Raw genomic sequence first — 18,413 nt, 5'->3', positions numbered from 1 at the left:
GTTTATAAACCCACTTGTAATCTATATATATTTAGATATTTACTTAATTAACAATTGCTCTGGTTTTGCTGTGCTTTTATTTCAGCTAGAATAGCTGTTTGGTTAAATAAAATTTCAGGTGTTTAGATTCTGCAAGGACATATTTAGAAGATAAAGACATACAGATATACTATTTAAATTTCCAAATAATTTGAAATTTCACTGCAGAGATACGAATGTCACTTTTCTTCAACACCATCTATATTTATAACAGACACTAGTTGTAGCAGAGTAGTTTCTGGAGTTAAAGCATATGACAAAAAAAAGGCAATTAAAAAATACCAGTCGATGTTAAGATGCACAGATAGTTCTGTGTTTCAAAATACATGACTTGGAAAGCTTCAAGTACACATTCTTACTTAAGGCATATTCTTATATCCTTAGAAAAGGTTATGTAACATTTTGAAAAATACAACAAGTTCCTACAATCAATAGGGCTTGCCTGGCAAAGCATATCTCTTTTTAAATTCATCAGTTCAAGATGGAGCAAAAGCTATACCGGAACATTGTACCAATATAACTAACTTTCCATTGGTACATAAGATACACTAGGATGAACTGTGTATATATATCACATCCAAAAAACACACATTGTGCAGAGGCTTCCAGTTTTAAAATTGGATTCACCAGGAAAATTTTAACAACACAGAATCAATGGACTGAAAAATGTATGAAGATAAAAAGCAATGCCATAAAATTAGAAGCTAGTATCACTATTGGCATGCTGCACACTTTCAGCCTCTCTATCTAGCCTTTTCAATATCAAAATACAGTAAGAATAAAAAATGGAAAGTGTAATTCACTAGTAGCGGTGTCAATATGAACAAAGAACATATCCAAAATCAGTTCAAGCAAGTCACCGAAAGACAGCTCATTCCTATATGAGACGTGTGTTAAAGGTCAGATAGGCAAGCCTACCTGCAACACTGGGGGACACAACAGCGATACAACTTTATTGAGACCAAGCCCTTGAATAAATTTGGTAAAAACTATCCAACAGTCACATTTATCTACTGGCAGTATCAAGAAAAATGGCTGGAATCAGAACAATAACAGCCTGGAAGAGGTTTTCCTGTGCTTTCTCATCTAAAAATAATGAAGCTAGTCTACTTCTTCCTACTGTCCTGTACAAAAAAGCCCCTAAATCTAAGGGAGCATCATGACCTAGTTTTTGTTTGTTTTGCATGCTCCAGTTGTCAGTAAATTCTCTTCCTGTCATTTGACTTCATCATTTCTCAGGGAATAAGGTGGAGGAGAGAGAGGTGGAGAATAGAGAATCTGTTATTACACAACCAGTTTAAACATCAAAGTTACTCTAAAAATCTCTTTATCTTGATGACAGGAACAGAGACTTCAGCCATTTAGACAGAAGAATGGATAGCCTTGAGCCCTGCAGGAAGGACTAGAGAAATCCTAGCTTTTCCTCTGTTCTCTTGTGACCATACAGAAATATAGTAGTGGAAAGAGGAATGAAATACGCAGATACTAAATTGTGCTTACAGTTACATTCACTTTGGTTATAACTTGGGAACTGTGGGAGATACATTTTGGTTGCTGCTCTGTGTCAGATGAGCACCAGCCTACATTTGGCAGAGGCTTCTGTCTAAAGCCTGGCCCACAGAAATACCAGCCCTCAAACTGGCCTTTGCCGGTTGGTAGGAGACACAGCCTGACTCTTGAAATTCCCAAATCCATCTGGCAAGGATTGCCAACACAGTTCATCGTGGATTGACTGCTTCAGAGGAAATAGTGTCTCTTGTGATTCTGAGGCCTTCCCAAGTTTGTTCATGGGTATGGACAAGCTTAGCAGCGAGATTAATTTCAAAAAATTACTGCAAAGCAAAATGTGCAGTTCTTGATTGCAAAACTGAAAACAATACTCTCAAAAGAAAAAAAGTAAAGAAACAAAACAAAACCTGAAATCTATTTGAGGTTCTTAGTGCATATTGAGTCATATAATCTCTGCATGCAAATCCACTAGCAGCAACTTTCCTCTTGGACGCCTGATGCCAGATTACAAATATGACAAGTTAGTCCTCTCAAATGCTTGAAGGTTTGATACTGACTTTCATTTTGTGACTATTGTTGTTTCCATTCTCTTATTAAACAAGTTGAAATAACCATGCTTCTCGTCATCATACTTTCAGGAACTGGTATAATATTTCCTAAATCACATGTCAAGAAAGTATGCTTTTTGCTCTCTATAAAGACCTACAAATTAGTAATAGTTTGGGTTACATCCGAACTGTAAAGTCCAAATTATCTTTCTGCCTAAAATTCTGGTTAGTTTTAGAGGATAAGAATGATCACAGTAGTTCATAGTGTTTAGAAAATCCTTTTGAGGGCATTCATATTCAGCTCCTCAAGGATGTAAAGTAATTTTTCAAGGCTGGGTTGCCCAGTGCTTGATGCCCATGTGTTTTGAGAGGCCCTGTGTAGAGATTTTATTTCAGGGGTCAGGTTCATCTCTGTGTATTATGAGGGCTCAGCTGAGTCCTGGCTGAAACCTAGAAGAAATACTCTCACACACAGGACTGAAAACGTATTGTGAAACTGCCTTTCTCCTGCCAGCCTGCTGAGTCAGCACTGTACTAGGAGGTATCCCAAATGCTACTAAGCGTCAGCCCCAATTCTCAGGCTTAGGCAGGAAATGAAAAGCAGCCTTTTAATTGCAAAGTGGGATTTAACATCAGTGTTTGCAACACTGAGGTGATGATTCAGACTGCATGATACCAAGATAGCAGGGAGGGACTTTGGGGGGGGGGGGGGGAAATCTTTTTTAAAAAAAAAAAAAAAAAAAAGTTCTCTTTTTACCTCTTGTTTTTTCACAGCAGTTAAACTGGGATTCATGTGATAATACTTTCAACTTGGTATCTTTCTCACGCCATTCCTAAAATTGACTGAAAGTTCCTGAAGTACCACACTATCTGCTTCATGTGTGACTCTAGATCACTCCCATGTAGTATTGCTGTTATTAATCTTCAGTGCACCACCTTCACCTTCACATCTTTCATTAAAGGAATATTTATTTTAATAGGTCACTACAGGCAGGCACAAAAATATAAATACCTATACCTTCTTCCTCTTATGTGAGCCTTAATGTGTTTCAGATGTCATTCTAGACAACTGAAATTCAACTGTGTTATCCCAAAGGCCTTCCTCTAAACATGATCAAGATTTGGGGGTTATTTTTTAATTCAAAAATACATCTGGATAGTTTTTCTAGGACTAGAAAAAGTAATGTTTCAAAGAACATCTGAGATTACTGACAACATTAATCAAGACCTCTATCCAATAGAAAAAAAAATTACCCCTAAAACATATCTACCAAATGACACAACCTCTAAATTAAACTGCGATAATTAAATGCTACAGTTGCTAAGGAGCCAATTGAAATTGTGTGGAGAAAATTTCAACATGTGGCTGGCTATACAGAGCGTTGACATCTGAAAGCTGTAGCCAGTTTTAAGCTTAGGATGAATTCTTTAAAACAATGGTAATAATGGTGCTGGCCTCAGTGACCATGCACAGCGAGGAAATGCTTCCTGCTTCTTTACAAACCGTCCACTTTGTAAAGTCATAGTTCAAGCATACATGAAACCAGTCAGGATGAGAAGGAAAGTGGCAATGACAGAGAAAGCTTGTCTAACTAATTAATGCCTTTTTGTGGTGGTTGGAAATCTAAATCTTCAAATATCCACTCCTACTCAGCCTACTTACTTGCCTTTTCATTGCTGAAGTATTCCTCCTTGTCAGTAAGAGGCATACAACTAAAGCAATATATTTTTAAAAACGCTGTTGCATAAGTATAATGCAAAGTGAGCAAGTCAGCATCTCATCTCAAAATACCACTTCTTGTTCTGCAGTGAGTGGGACTCTCAGATGAACTCAGACTGAAGAGAGGAGAGAAAACTCGTAATTTCAGGATGACGGGAGAAGGGTCATAGTTTGAGCTAAGACTTAAATTAAGCGGAGCACTCAGGAAATGCTGCTGTAGATCAAACACTAACTAAAGTCTTATCTACACAGTTTTTGCACCTTGTTTTTGGTTAGATTTTCCTCTTTATTTTCGTCCTTGCTGGAATACATACATCATCATCAGAATCTCTCAGATAGAAGTAGCTACAGAAGCATACTGTGCCTAACTGCTAACTTATTTTCCAAAATATATTATTTTGATGCCTACAAAACAAAAATTGCACTACAGAGCTTCACCACACTAATTACACTGATAACAAACAAAACTATTTAAAAGTGAGCAAGGCCTACGACAAAATCTAGCCCTTTTTCTCCCTAGGAAAGACAGAAAAACTCAGATTATCTTCACATGAACACCAAGAAGACATCAAGAAGACCCCTAGCAATTAATTTGGTGAATATAAAATGCAACAAGAAATCTTAAAAAGAAATCCTCTGCTAGAGGGAGTTATATTTTGAAGCGTGGTAAAGTTTAGTTTGAAATGCCTAAGTGTTTACTATTGATACTACCGTAAATTTTGCTTAGTGAGTAGATACATGTTGACTTAAGAAAAGTTGACATGTTTTTTTTTTTGTTGTTGTTTTTAAAACAAAAGAATGGCCTTTTCTTACCAGACCACTACGGTCTTGTGAGCCAGGCAATGAACAGGCAATATAGATATTCTCACAATGTATATACAGTGGGGAAAACAAATATCTGTTTTTAACCAACTATCACCTTGTGCTGACAATTCAGAAAATGCTCAGATGAACAAGCTTCTAATCAATCAAATCTGTTGCTTCCGTGTTTAAACATTCTGCTTAGATTGTGACACTTAATACGATGGACATATATTCCCCCCTTTACAAATAACAAAATTTACACTCACTGAACTTTGCATAAGTGCAACTGGGTTCATTAAAAATTCTCTTCTGACCCCATAGTTGCACCATTTACATGAGCAGAAGTGAGAGCTGGGCTTATGCCGTGTGAGGGATTTCTAAATTATGCATCATCTAGCTCAGTACATATTAAAGTTGGATAGCATTATTCTGAGCATATTCCAGTTATGCAAGACTCCAAATACAGATTCTTTGAAATCAACTGATGCCACTTAGGGGATGAGTTTGTTAATGCTACGAAGGCAGAAACTAGCATGGGAATTTGGGAGTCAGGAGTGTCTGTGTAACGGATTCCTAACCTGCTAGCAAAGACCTGAGAGGTTTCAAAAATAGTTTTTTGCCAAGTTCCTTGCTGCAAAATGCCAACACAGTTTTTTGACAGATCTCCTTCTAAAAGAATCTGATGAAAGCAGCTAGGTGACTGACTCTTCATACCTTTGAATAGCTATGACTGAAATGTTATTTTTAAACACAGCTGACTGTCTTATGAGAACAGACCTCTAACGAGATGCTTTTCAGAACTCAGTATTCTCTGTTACCAAGAAATACTTATCTTAATCCTTTCATCATAGAATGAGCAAACAAATAGTACTAGCCAAAGACATACCGTAAACATACATATATTTCAAAAGAAACTAGAAATTTTAAAATGTCTCTATTAAGCATCATTTCCTTGATTGCACTAATGAAACACAATACAATCTTCAGGCACATACTCAAACGTTTTTTCCTGCTAGGATCCTCTCTCATTCAGTGAAGTAAAAGGTGTTCAAAAGCATTCCTATTTCAAATATGTAAGATGTAGTTCCAGGCCTTATTTAATATACATTTAATATACACAAAATTAATTTCATGAAGAGAGATTTCTCTGGTGCTCTCTCACTAAAAACTGTACTTTTTCAGAAGCATAACAACAGCATCTTCACAATACTGCTTTTAGATGAGTCCCAATTTCCTGTCTGAGATGCCAAAGTACGGAGAAAACTAAGGCCAAAACTGTTGTGTTAGATTTTCCAGCATTTTCAGCAATATTACATTTTTAAATGACCGAAGGACTCTTTCAGTTTTCTTTTAATCTATGAGAGCTCAATGCTTCTGCATATTTAGCACATGGTGTCACAAGGTAGGCACTTACAAATGAGGAACACACATTTAACAGTCATTTTTTAACATTTTTATTTAAGTGACTTACTCCAAATCACATGTGAATGCGTGGCAAATGCAGGGAGAGAGTCCTGTTTGACATTCAACTTCTATAAACAAGAAGTAGTATTTCTGCAACCCCTTATCTCTTTCACTGTTTTTCACGTACTGAATCAAATGTATTACGAATCTGATATCTAATAGCCTAGTTCACAAAGCAAAGTAGATGCACCTCAGCTGAACAACAAAGTCCATCCAGAAGATGAAGTTACAACAGAAAGAAATGACACTTGGTCTAAAAATACCACAGTGCTTCTGGAATTAGAGGTTCTTCTCTATTCAGTGTGATTGTCCATTAATTTTCTCATATTCATGTTCTTTTTTTTTTATTATTATTGCTTTAAATGCTAAGTTTCATAAGTTAAGTTTCAGCAACAGAAATTCAGATGCTGAAAAAAGCTGACAATTTTATCCAGTGTACTTAACAAACTTTAATCTAGGTCTTGAGCAAAGCTCACACCTTTGGGTTCACGAAGTACCTAAAAGACCAGAATATGAGGAAGGAGATGAAAGCTTTCAAATGTGGTATCTGAGGCTTCATAGCTTTTTTCAGGAAAGAAGCAATCTCGAGACACAGATCTTTCAGCTTCCTTTGCAGTTACTAGAGTTAAGGGTTGTAAATACTGCTGCTCCTGCCCACCAGCCTCTGCCTTTCCTCTTTTATTCTTTATCACACCTTTTACTCAGTTGCTGCCACTTTTTCCTCTATTATCTACTCATCTTCCCTACACTTCTAATCCATTCTCCCCCTCCCCCAGCTCCTGTCTATGTTCTACATAGTCCTCTCATTTCCCTCTAAAATCATTATTGACTGGCTCTAATTCCTATTCTTATCCCATTATCCAGCCTCAACAAGCTTTGAATCTGTTCTCTTTTCCTCTTCTCCTTCCTAAGCACAGCCTCCGTTCCCTCTTCATTCACAACCAAGTTTCCCACTGACACTTAAAAAAAAGGCAGCAAAACAGCACATTTTTGATACTAAATTCACCTTCCTGTCCCTTTTCAAGTCTCTTTGCAAAAGACTTGGTTATCTAGAATATAGGCAGCAGAGCTCCCAGATGAAACCAACTGCAAAAATACATTAATGTGGTAGTCCACAGATTGCGGCAAACTTGTTCTCAAATGTAACTGAATCATTTTATCTGAACTGTTTCCAAACAAAATTCAGACTTAGGCAGATAACCAGCACTGGAAATTTCAGCTCAAACCATTAAGGTTTGAAAAGTTGTAAGTAACTGAAAATAAAATTTCCTAATATAAGGTGTTAACTACATCCTTTATCATTATTTTTCTTTTCTGTACAATAGATATGTATTATATTTAAGTGCAAAAAGACCTCTCATAAATATAAAACTAACTATACAGTTTTATAGAGAAATTCAACATATTTCAAAACTTCTCCACAGTAAGATCTCCACTAGTCTTTGTGAGATTGGCAGGCCAGACAAAAATACATGAGATAACAAAAACACTGCACAAATCTAAACACCTCCTATTACAATAATCATCATACCAAAACCCAGTTTATGTCTCATTTTGAGTCCATCTGGATACACAACTATCTCATAATAAATAAAAGCTTGCATATTTGCGTATATGTGGGAATTGTACTACAAACAGTCTTAGAATTGGATTTTCCATTTTACTTCTTCAAACTGCGTTCCATCTTTGAATGTTTTCCACTTCAGAACAGAATCTACTTCTAAACTTCCCACAAACTAGAAGCTTGAAAACAGTTGTAATTTAGTATGAAAGAACTACTTTTGACAAAATTAAAGGGCTGGATATGGGTTGTTCTATTTTTCCATTATATAGAATTTATAAATTGAAGTAAAAGTTGGCTTGAAACCCCAAATCAAAACTATATATTACACATTTTCAACTTCACAAAACAGCATGGAATAGAGCTCAATTTCTGTCTTAAAATAAAAAATTATTTTAGACACCTTCATGTGGATGTTTCACTTTCAATGAACTGGCATTTTTCAACGGAAAAACATTCCACCGGAAAATTTCCAACCAGCTCTAATACTGACTTAAGAGACACATGCAAAATTTAATTCCTTTCTTTCTCTTGTCTGCTAGGAATTGCTTCCAGACACATTGTATTACCTCAGGCCTTCATCAACTGCGTTTCAGTTGCAGAAACCTCTGTATGTAAAAAAAACCCTCCCTACAGTATTATAGACATGAATATAATTTTACTCGACTTGGAAAGCCCTCAGTGCGCCACAAAAGTCTATTTCAACAAAGAATAGCTAAAGCAATTAAGACATGGCCCATAAAATGCATCATCATAATTAAAAAAAAAAAAAAAAAAAAAAGAAGAAGAAGAAGAAAAAGCATCAGATGCTTTCTTAAAAAAAATAAAATAAAAAAATTATTTCTTTTGCTGTTTTCTGTGTTCACAACACTGATTGAAGAAGTTTTTACCAGATGCTAGGAAATTTTTGCCAGGATGTGTTCAAATGAAATGACTTGCAGAATAAGAGGTGTTATGAAGGTTAATAAAAAACTACCAGCTTCATAAGTTTCCACAAACAATAAACTAAAAACATCAGATAATTTTCAGCTATCAGATATTTTAGTACTTCAATTTTCTATTTTTTTCTAAGGCATATTCAGAGAAATGGCTAAAGGAACTGTAATGGCCTTTTGGGACAGGAAGACTAAGGTTTCTGTAAAAAAATGTTAAATTAATTTTTATAGTGATGCAAAGTCAGGGAAGGGTTGTTAAGGGATGGCCTCTTGCCATAGGGTGGAGTTTTGTTTTGGTATCCTTTTAGAGTCTGCAGGTGTTTGGCAGGAGCTGAAATCAGGGCCAGCTGTGATATTTCAGCTCTGATATTTCCCTCCCCATATTTCTCAGAAGTGATGCATCGGGGTGATGTCTTACACCTGATGTACTCGACTTGTGTGGTATGACTGTAACTGCTCTGTTAAAAAAAAAAAAAAAAAAAAAAGAGAGAGAGAGAGAGAGAGAGAACCACTGTAGGGCTTTCATTTTTATTTTCAGCTGGCAGGGTTCATATAGTAAAATTCCTCAATGAACGTGGCTTCAATTTGGCAAAACATTAACAAACAATCTCTGAAATTGCCCTTCATATTTCTGGGTTATTTGGTTGTTTCTTAAGTACCAGCTATTTGATGAACATAACAGCACCGTAAAAGGACTGTGAAAGAAATTACGTTGGGAGAGGAGGATGATGTTAAAAAATAATAATAATAATAATAATAAAAATAATCATTATGTTCCCCTTGCTTAACCAGTAAAGATCTCTGTTCATTCATAGTTAGCTGCAGTACAGCGCGTACCTGTTTTTGTTTTGTTTTATCTTTTGGGAGCATTTGAATAGTTTCTATTAAAAATAGTATTCTCTTTTAAGATTGTTTTGTTTGGAAAACCTCAAACCACATTGTATTTCATACACATGTTCCCGAGGGCATGTTAAATAGGACCATACTGAGGTCACTAGTAAGTTTTTAAAACTTTTTAAGAATTCCTTTAATGTTTTGTACGATCTTGGCCTGGTTAAAAGAACATTTTTTTAAAGAAGAGCTTTAAAAAGTTTGACTGTAAAAAGCTTCATGAAAACAGTCTATACTGTACTATTAAGAGTTTGTAAGAACTTTCACAAACATTCCTTCTTCTGTCTCGCTTTTAAGAAAACTGCCCCCTTGGCTACTCTATCTGCCCCTGTTTCTCTCAGCCCTTTTAACTACACATGCACAAGCACACAAGCATATACTTGTATGCACAGAGTGATTGACTTAGCAGTACAAATGGCTGTGGTATTCCTTTTAACCTTACAAATGAATAAAAGATTATAATCAGTTGGGAAAAGTGGACATTTCACTCCATTCATGGAAAAAAAAAAAAACCAGTATCATCCAGCAGTCTAACTTAGTAAAAAATTTCAGGTTTGTTGGCAGCTCTCTTGGAGTACAATTGAAGCTCTTAATGATATTAACAAAATGTCCTGGAATCAAAAAATATTTGTTGTTTTATCTCAGTTTATAAGAGAAGCTATACAAACCACTCTCATCCTTCAAAGTTCCAATGTCCGTTTAGTTAAAATAAAACAAAATTTGAAAACAAAAAATTCACCTGCAGCTGATTAAATTCCATTAGACCATTTCAGTCCTCTCTTTTACCTTGTCTTTTCTATCTCCTCAGCTTTGCTTCCATTCCTCCCCTGCATTATTCCAATCCCCTCCTAGGACTCTGGCCAGTAACAGCCCAATGCACCAGAAAATCTTTTGCAGGTATTATTAACAGCTATGCTGGCATGTGTTTGGACAATTGCCGACATACATGCAGCGCATCTTAGTCACCAGTGGTATGAGCCTGCACGCATATATATATATATACACACATAAAATGAACGATAGTTGCATTATAGCCACCAAAATCTGTAAATTGTTAGGAAGATAATGGCCATGGAAGTCAATGGAATTGTCTTAAGATTCACCTTTCCTGGATATATATTTTAGGGAATTACTACTGCTCATAATACTCAAAATGGGAAATAGCCAATGTAAGGTTACAAAATCTAAACATATTCCATTAGAAACAGATTATAAGTTTGTCTGTACTGAAGTACACCAGGGTTGGTATCGTTCTGGAGGCTTTGCAGTGGTTGAAGACAAATGACTTCAAAAGTAGATTATTCAGCTATAATAAACTCTTTCATTTTAAACGAAAGCACTCTTTGTGCTTGTTGCCAAACAGTATTAGTAATTAGGGTTATTAATGTCACAAGTGAAGTGACATTCCTGCTAAACATACGCTGGTGACGTAAATACCCTGACTTAAGAGCTATCCCTTAAAGGCTAACACCTTCCCATTTTTCAAGAAAGAGGAGAAAAAAAACTAGAGAGTCTATATTTTTCTCCCCTTCAATAGCATGACAACTGCGATAAAATGCTTAAGAAAGTAAAGAGCATCAAAAAGGAAACAGATTCATAATACTTAACATCATCACAAATGCTGACATTTAATTTCCAGTTGCAATATGCAAGCAGTGACTGAGTGCCACTTAATTTAGAGCAGGCTAGGTAGAAAAGAAAAGCAGTCTCATTAGAAAAATTAAAGATCAGTATGGTCCTTTATGAGCAAATATTTTGAAAAAATTGCTACATGGTGGTACCAAACACTGTGGACCTTTCATGGATAGGCTAATTCCATTGTATTATTTAAAATTTAGGATGAACTCTAACAAGAACAAGGTAACAAAGTTAAAGATCTTTTCAGTTTGGGATGTAACTGCCAATTCTTTTAAACTTTTAAAAGTACTCTCTTCCACTTTGGAACTGATTTTTTAAAAACATGATGGAGCATGAAAAGAAAAGCGTGAGATATTTTTTCAATAATGCCCCAAATTCAATTAGCCAATCAGGCACTAAGTGAAGTCAGAACTCTTAAGTTCTTCAAAATCCAAGTTTAATCCCTGTAAAAGTTATGAAGTGAGAAAATTGGCCCAAGGACCCTCTACAGCATGGTACTCCCTCATCTCAAGGAGAAATAGCATATTAATCTGAAAAGGGAGAACTTCTATTTTGCTACTGCTGTAGCTGTATAAACGTCCCTTGAAGTATAATAAACATATTTCTCTATCATAGAGATTTATTTGCTGTTCTTTCCAAAAACCTATATCCATATTCACACTCCTGACAAACACTTCTAGACCACCAATATGGACACATACAAGATTAGCATTTATTTCAATAGCAAATCTCATTTTTCTAGTTACTGAAATCAACTAGGAACATTTTCGTTCCTCGATCTTTTCTGCTTCTTCATGAGATACATCTACAGGCAGACTTTCAGACACAGGTTTGCACTTGAAAAATGTATTGTCCTTGTTGAAAAGGTTACTTCCATTATTAGGAATTATTTTGAAGAGGATTCATTGCACAGTAGAATAAATCTAAAATACTGTTACACTATCTAAGGCAGTATATTTGAATTTGTGTTAGGGCAATTAACCCAACATAAGCCAGAAGGTGAGGAAAACGGGAGGGATCACTGAACATGTAGATGTTACAACACCACAGGTACTAGAAAGTAAAAATGTTGTTTAAGTATAGATGCAATTCAGAGAAATAGTTATAAAAGCTGTATCACTCTCACTCTGGGAAACCACTAAGCCAAGAAAAGGTTAAAAACTTTCTTCATCAGATTTTTTTGTTTCATTTTCGTGTTTCCATTCAAAATCTGGCCTTTTATTTATTTATTTCAAACAATATAGATTCTGGTTATGCACATTCTACAGGAAAAAAATGATTCCTTGGAGAGAACAAGAAGGATACTTTTCAGAATATTTATCTGACAGAATTTGATTAACAGCATCTTACACTTTCTTTCCATGTTTTCCTAGCCACTGCTGAAGGACAGATTCCCTGAGGACATGGTATAGCTACGGTTTAACACATTGTGGCAAAGTTCCCAAACATATAATTCATTTGAGGATCTGTATTATCATTTCTTATTATACTACACTGTTGGCCTTAAATTCAACCTGCCATATAGCTCTTCTATCCCATTTTAAAGTAGGTGAAATCAAGTCTGTGTAGGAGGAAAAGCAATCATTATTTAGTATTTGTAAAACACATGTAATAATGTATAGAAAAGACTTGGTTAGGACAAACCTGAGGATCCGAGAATACTTGCTGCATATTGTTGATTGGACCATATGGAACCCCACTACCTTCAAAGAGCTGCAACCATTTGATCGTTGTTTTTTCAGAAAACCTAAGAACAAATAAAAAGCATGTGGTTTAAACTCTGGGCTTCAGATTCTGAGAAATGAACGACGTGTCTCCTCCATCTCTCATTGCTTTCATACTCTCCTCACTGATTTCTTCCTGGGCAGTCAATAACATAACAAAAATGTAGTACACGTGTTCTTCGGAAATGCAAAAACCAAAGCCATAAGGGGAAAAAACATAGCTGAGGAGACTTATATTTCTATCTGATTATCTGAAGCAATCCAGCAATGATGTAAAGCTAAATTATCAGCAGTTTCAAATAGGGATCAATGGGTTTCCTCCAGTCCTTAATTATACTAACATGCTTCACATTTGTTTTCTTTTACATATTTATTTAACAACAAAAGGATAGATATAATATGGATATGAGTCTAACACAAGACACTGTTCACTAAAGGCTGATTTAAAGCACTACAGTGTTTTTCCTCCATTACATCCAAAACATATGTCAGGATTAACAGCCACATTTTTTGGTCAGATAACAACATTGACTACATATTTATTTGTTGTATGATTGTATAATCTGCCCTAAGGACATCCGGTTGAGTGCATATACATTGTGCCTATGCTGTTGAATCTAAAGCTCCAAGTCCTTTTACTGTATTCAAAAAGCTTAGCTTATTTCTCTATAAGCTCTCTATAACCAATTTCAGAATTGGTAGTTCTACTCTACTGTATTTCCCCTCTTTTTAGAAATGCTTTTTTGTTTCTTCTCCATTTCTGCTTTCCAGCGTTACATACATGAAGAAAACACACTCCTGAAGCATTACCAGCTACTTAAAGGCAGGATTTTTTGCAGTCTTCTGGAACTCTAAAGCAATGGGGAACCCATTTGGCATTTTTATCTAAAATTCCATGAAGATAAATAACATAGAGGTCTGCCACTAGTATAAAGGAAAAGATCTACTCCATCATATGTACAGTACTGAAAAGAAATGAAGTGAGATTAACGGAAATGAAATTAATAGACTCCTTCATAAGAGGCATGCCAATTACTAGCATAATTCTGCAGCCTATCAGTTCCTAGATACCTAAGTGTTATCAGGAACAACATCAATGACATTCAGTTTTACTTCTAGTACGTTCTTATGCCAAAACCTTCAAAGTTCCCGGTCAAAGCGCATCAAAGTTAGCAGACACCGAAACCTAACCCAAAACACCAAAAGCAATCAGTATCAGTCAGTACAAAGGTCAACTTTGCAAGCTTTTTCTCATATGTATGCAGCAATTGGCTGCAAAGTAATTTATGATACTATTAGACAGTGGAAAAAAAAAGAAACCAGTGATGCTGATAATTTTCCATTGTATTAAGTATACTGTATAGGTATGGATCCAAGCCTCTCTGGTAACGTCTTTGTTCCTGTGCAGAAGGGACTTCCTCTCAGCTTTCATGAAATTAATACTGACACCCAAGACATTCTGCACTCCAAATAAATAGGGAAATGCACAGGTTTCATATTTCTCTTCCTCAGAAATATAGATTTTACTAATAGGAGTACAATGTATCACCTAATAGGTGTGAAGATACATAATACTTGTAGATATGGAAGAAGTTATATTACAAAAAAAACTAGGAAAAGGCTAAAAGTACGTAAAATGTGTCATGAAGACTGCAAAGTATCACTTCTGAAGAAAACATGTAAGACATTCTTGCTACTTGCCCTTACACATCACTGAATATTAAAGGTATTCCATGGTAAACACATAGCAACAATGATGAAGAGTTCTTGGACACATTTACGGTCCATCTAATTTAGTACTCTATTTCTCAGAACACTCAGAACCAGGTACATTAAAGAAAGCTGAAGATGAAAAAAAGTAATCAGAGAAAAGCAGATCTTTCTTCCTCAGTGATTACAGGCCTATCTGGAGAGGAACCTCATGAGGTTCAACAAGGGCAAGTGCAGAGTCCTGCACCTAGGGAGAAATAACCCTACGCACCAGGACAAGCTGGGGGTCGACCTCCTGGAGAGCAGCTCTGCAGACAAGGACCTGGGAGTGCTGGTGGACAACAAGTTGACCATGAGCCAGCAATGTGCCCTTGTGGCCAAGAAGGCCAATGGTATCCTGGGGTGTATTAGGAAGAGTGTTGCCAGCAGGTCGAGGGAGGTGATCCTCTATTCAGCCCTGGGGAGGCCTCATCTCGAGTACTGTGTCCAGTTCTGCGTTCCACAGTCCAAGAGAGACATGGAGTTACTGGAGAGAGTCCAGCGTTGGGCTACAAAGATGATCAGAGGGCTGGAGCACCTGCCCTATGAGGAACGGCTGTGACAGCTGGGCCTCTTCAGCCTGGGGAAGAGAAGACTGAGGGGGGATCTTATCAATGTGTACAAGTACCTGAAGGGAGGGTGTCAAGGGGATGGGGACAAAGTCTTTTCAGTTGTCCTGTGTGACAGGACAGGAGGCAATGGGCAGAAACTGAAGCACAGGAAGTTCCGCCTGACCGTGAGGGGCAATTTCTTCCCTGTGAGAGTGACGGAGCCCTGGACCAGGTTGCCCAGAGAGGTTGTGGAGTCTCCTTCTCTGGAGATATTCAAGGCCCACCTGGATGCAACCCTGTCTAACATGCTCTAGGTGACCCCACTGAGCAGGGGGGTTGGACTAGATGATCTCCAGAGGTCCCTTCCAACCTTACCAATTCTATGATTCTATAAGCATTATTTCAATCTAAAATACAAGTTATATTTCCCTTCATATGCCCTGTTTGACAACAATGCTTATAATGTGCATATTCTTTTTGCTCATAAACTTCTATTACTACAGTTTTGAGCTAAAGCTACTGCATAGTATAAATGTGATTTACATGAAAAAACACTTCTCACTAGTTTTGAATTCATCACTCTTTTGTGAACTTTTCGTCTCTCCTCAGTTGCCTATTTTTTTCCATTAAGGAGTTTTTCATGCTCTTTATAACATCCTTTACATTTTTCTTATCCTTTTCAAGTTCTTTATTAATCCTTTTGGAGAAAAGTGGAACTACAGAGAGGAATCATCATTTAATTACTTAACAACATTGTATTATTTTCATATTACTGTCATTTCTATTTCTTGCTGTTTCCAACCCTCTTCAGCGAACTTCCTGGGGAATGGCCAGATCCCTTTCCTGAGGCTGATACAGTTTATTTAGAACCTTGCAAATTGTATGAGCAATTCAAATGCACATCAAGATGGAAAATATCAACATTGCTTTCAACTACCATGCTGCTCCACACCTATATACTTTAATTTTTCATAGTTCTTCCTGCTCTTAAGTTACCTAATTAACTCATATCCTCTACAAATATTGTTCTTTCTCCTTTCAGACTATTACTAGTTAACATAAGACCTACTGTGAAACCTCTTGTCACCTGCTGTGAGCCTGCAAGCAAAATAAAAAATGATGATATATTCTCACTTTTTATTTTGTTTCCTAATTTTAATACCTGACCATATTTGCCCATCACTTTGCAACTACTAAGCATCTTCAGTGGTTTTTTACTGGAATCTTGTAAAAAACCTTCTAAAAGTGTAAGTTTGTCTTAGCCAGTCTGAAATACCCACTGGTTTACTGAAAACATTGAAAAAATTTGTAATAGAACACTAAAGCGCAAGTTCTTCCCATAAATTGTGCTCATTGAAGCCTACAAAATTATCTTCCTCAGTATTTTACTATTCACATTTGCAAGTCCAACCAATTACCGAGTATAACTGTAAAGCTTACCGGTCTGTAGCTCTCTACATCTACATGCCATTTAAATACAGAGACAACATTTGTTACATCAGTTATCTAGTGTAGCTCTTTATATAAGAGACTGTTGACTTGCTGCTAGCAACTGAGCCACTTCCCTCCTGAGATGCTTCATAATTCATAGCCTGCTAAATTTCCTCTTTATGAATTACTAGCTTTCTTCTACTACTACTTTTTTTCTGACAACCTCTGCTATCTCCTTTTTATTAAGAAAAGACAGCACATCTGTAGGAGTATTTTAAAATTGTGCTGAAGACTACAACTAAGAAATTATTTTAATTCTCAGTAATATCTCTATCACCCATGATTCCCCTGATCAATTAGTAATGAATAAATACAGCCTTCTACGCTGCCATGTTATATTCCTAGACTATAAATGTCCTCCTCAGTTAAAAAAAAAAAAAAAAAAATCCTTAAACTGGAATCTTTTTAACTGGAGTGTTAATTATTTACATCTGCATAATCAGTACACTGTTTCATGGTGTCATGGTAAATTTGATTAATTTTCAAGATGAATATATTCTTCATCAGTAATGTTATTAAGAGTAATCGACTATAAAGTAAGCTAAATGTAAGTTTTGCAAAACATCTGTGGGGTGTAGGAACTTCTGAAATTTTAGCTTTTGCTTAAGTTTTTACTTCCTATATGCAACAGGCAAAAACTTACCACAATTTTGTCAAAAAGAGGTGAGGCTCTGTTTAAAAAAAAATGTTTATTTTAAAGGGAAGATTCAACTTGACAATAATTGTCTTAGTCTTACTTATTATTGCAGAGAATTCCTAAAAGCTTTAAACTCAATCAAAGATGTAAAATCCCACATTCCACCATCCCCAAAGGAGACATGCACCATTTTCTCTTGAAATTGAAACTCCTGACCTAAATCTGATGTAGAATAGCTTCCTTTATTTGTGGTGAAAAGAGGCTGTTCAGAGCATATTGTTAAGCAAACTGTTTAAAAACAAAACAGAACACCACCACTGCCAATAAAGGTCTATTATGCAGATTTTGAGAGCAGCAGTATGCAAGTATTTGGTTCATTCTGTTGTGTTTTATATATTGAAATATCCATTGCACAGTATGAATGGAGAAATGTGTTTGAAATCTAATTAAAGATAACAGCATGGATTTTAAAATGCTCAAGTTTATCTCTCTGATGTCAGCTGCATAAGCTTTGCATTTTTTTATGCTAACTTGCCTGTGTCCTTCCCTTCATCTGCATATAATTTTTTATAATAGCATTTACAGTAATAAATACCATAAGCTTTCCTCCTAGCAAAAGGATGATGTTCAGATTGTTAAATCAATTAATATGATCTCAGCACTCCAAAACACCATGTAAAGACAACTGAAGATTGGAGCTTTCCAACAGAAGTAAGACTCTGAAACTCTCTCCTGAAAATGGAAAGCTCTATCAGTAGGAATTTTCAAGGCCATGTCAGTCTTTTTTCTCTTAACATTTGTTTTAAAACTTCCTTCTGTGCTTTAATATTGCTTCTAACATTTTCCTACTTATTATACAAGTTCTTCCTTCTCTTAATTAAAAAAAATTATGACAACATCTGCTGTCTTTCAGTAGGAAGTAATTATTTTAACCAAAAAAAAAAAAAAAAAAAAAAGAAATTTAAATCTTAGCCTTGGTCTATCTTCCTAATTTAAAAAGCTATTGACATAATAATGTGTAAGACTGTACAGCATCTGAAATCTGAAGCATGGTACTTGCAAGTGAATATTCATTTGGCCACAGAGCCCCCTGATATTCAGCGACTGCAGGAGGGCTCAACCATGTGATTCATGCTGTAGAACTACAGCTTA

The 18,413-nt window shown here is 36.0% G+C and overlaps 1 protein-coding gene across 1 annotated transcript in view; it reads right to left on the bottom strand.

Annotated features, from left to right (window-relative positions):
• Nucleotides 1-18,413, bottom strand: part of SUGCT (succinyl-CoA:glutarate-CoA transferase) — a 332,933-nt gene that overhangs the window by 176,329 nt on the left and 138,191 nt on the right. The window contains exon 12 of the mRNA XM_062567916.1: nucleotides 12,754-12,856. Within this exon, the coding sequence (XP_062423900.1) occupies nucleotides 12,754-12,856 (103 nt within the window). The remainder of the gene's footprint in view (nucleotides 1-12,753; nucleotides 12,857-18,413) is intronic.

This window comes from Rhea pennata, chromosome 2, assembly GCF_028389875.1.
Source record: "Rhea pennata isolate bPtePen1 chromosome 2, bPtePen1.pri, whole genome shotgun sequence".
Lineage (NCBI taxonomy): Eukaryota > Metazoa > Chordata > Aves > Rheiformes > Rheidae > Rhea > Rhea pennata.
This window is presented reverse-complemented; position numbering and strand designations above follow the sequence as displayed.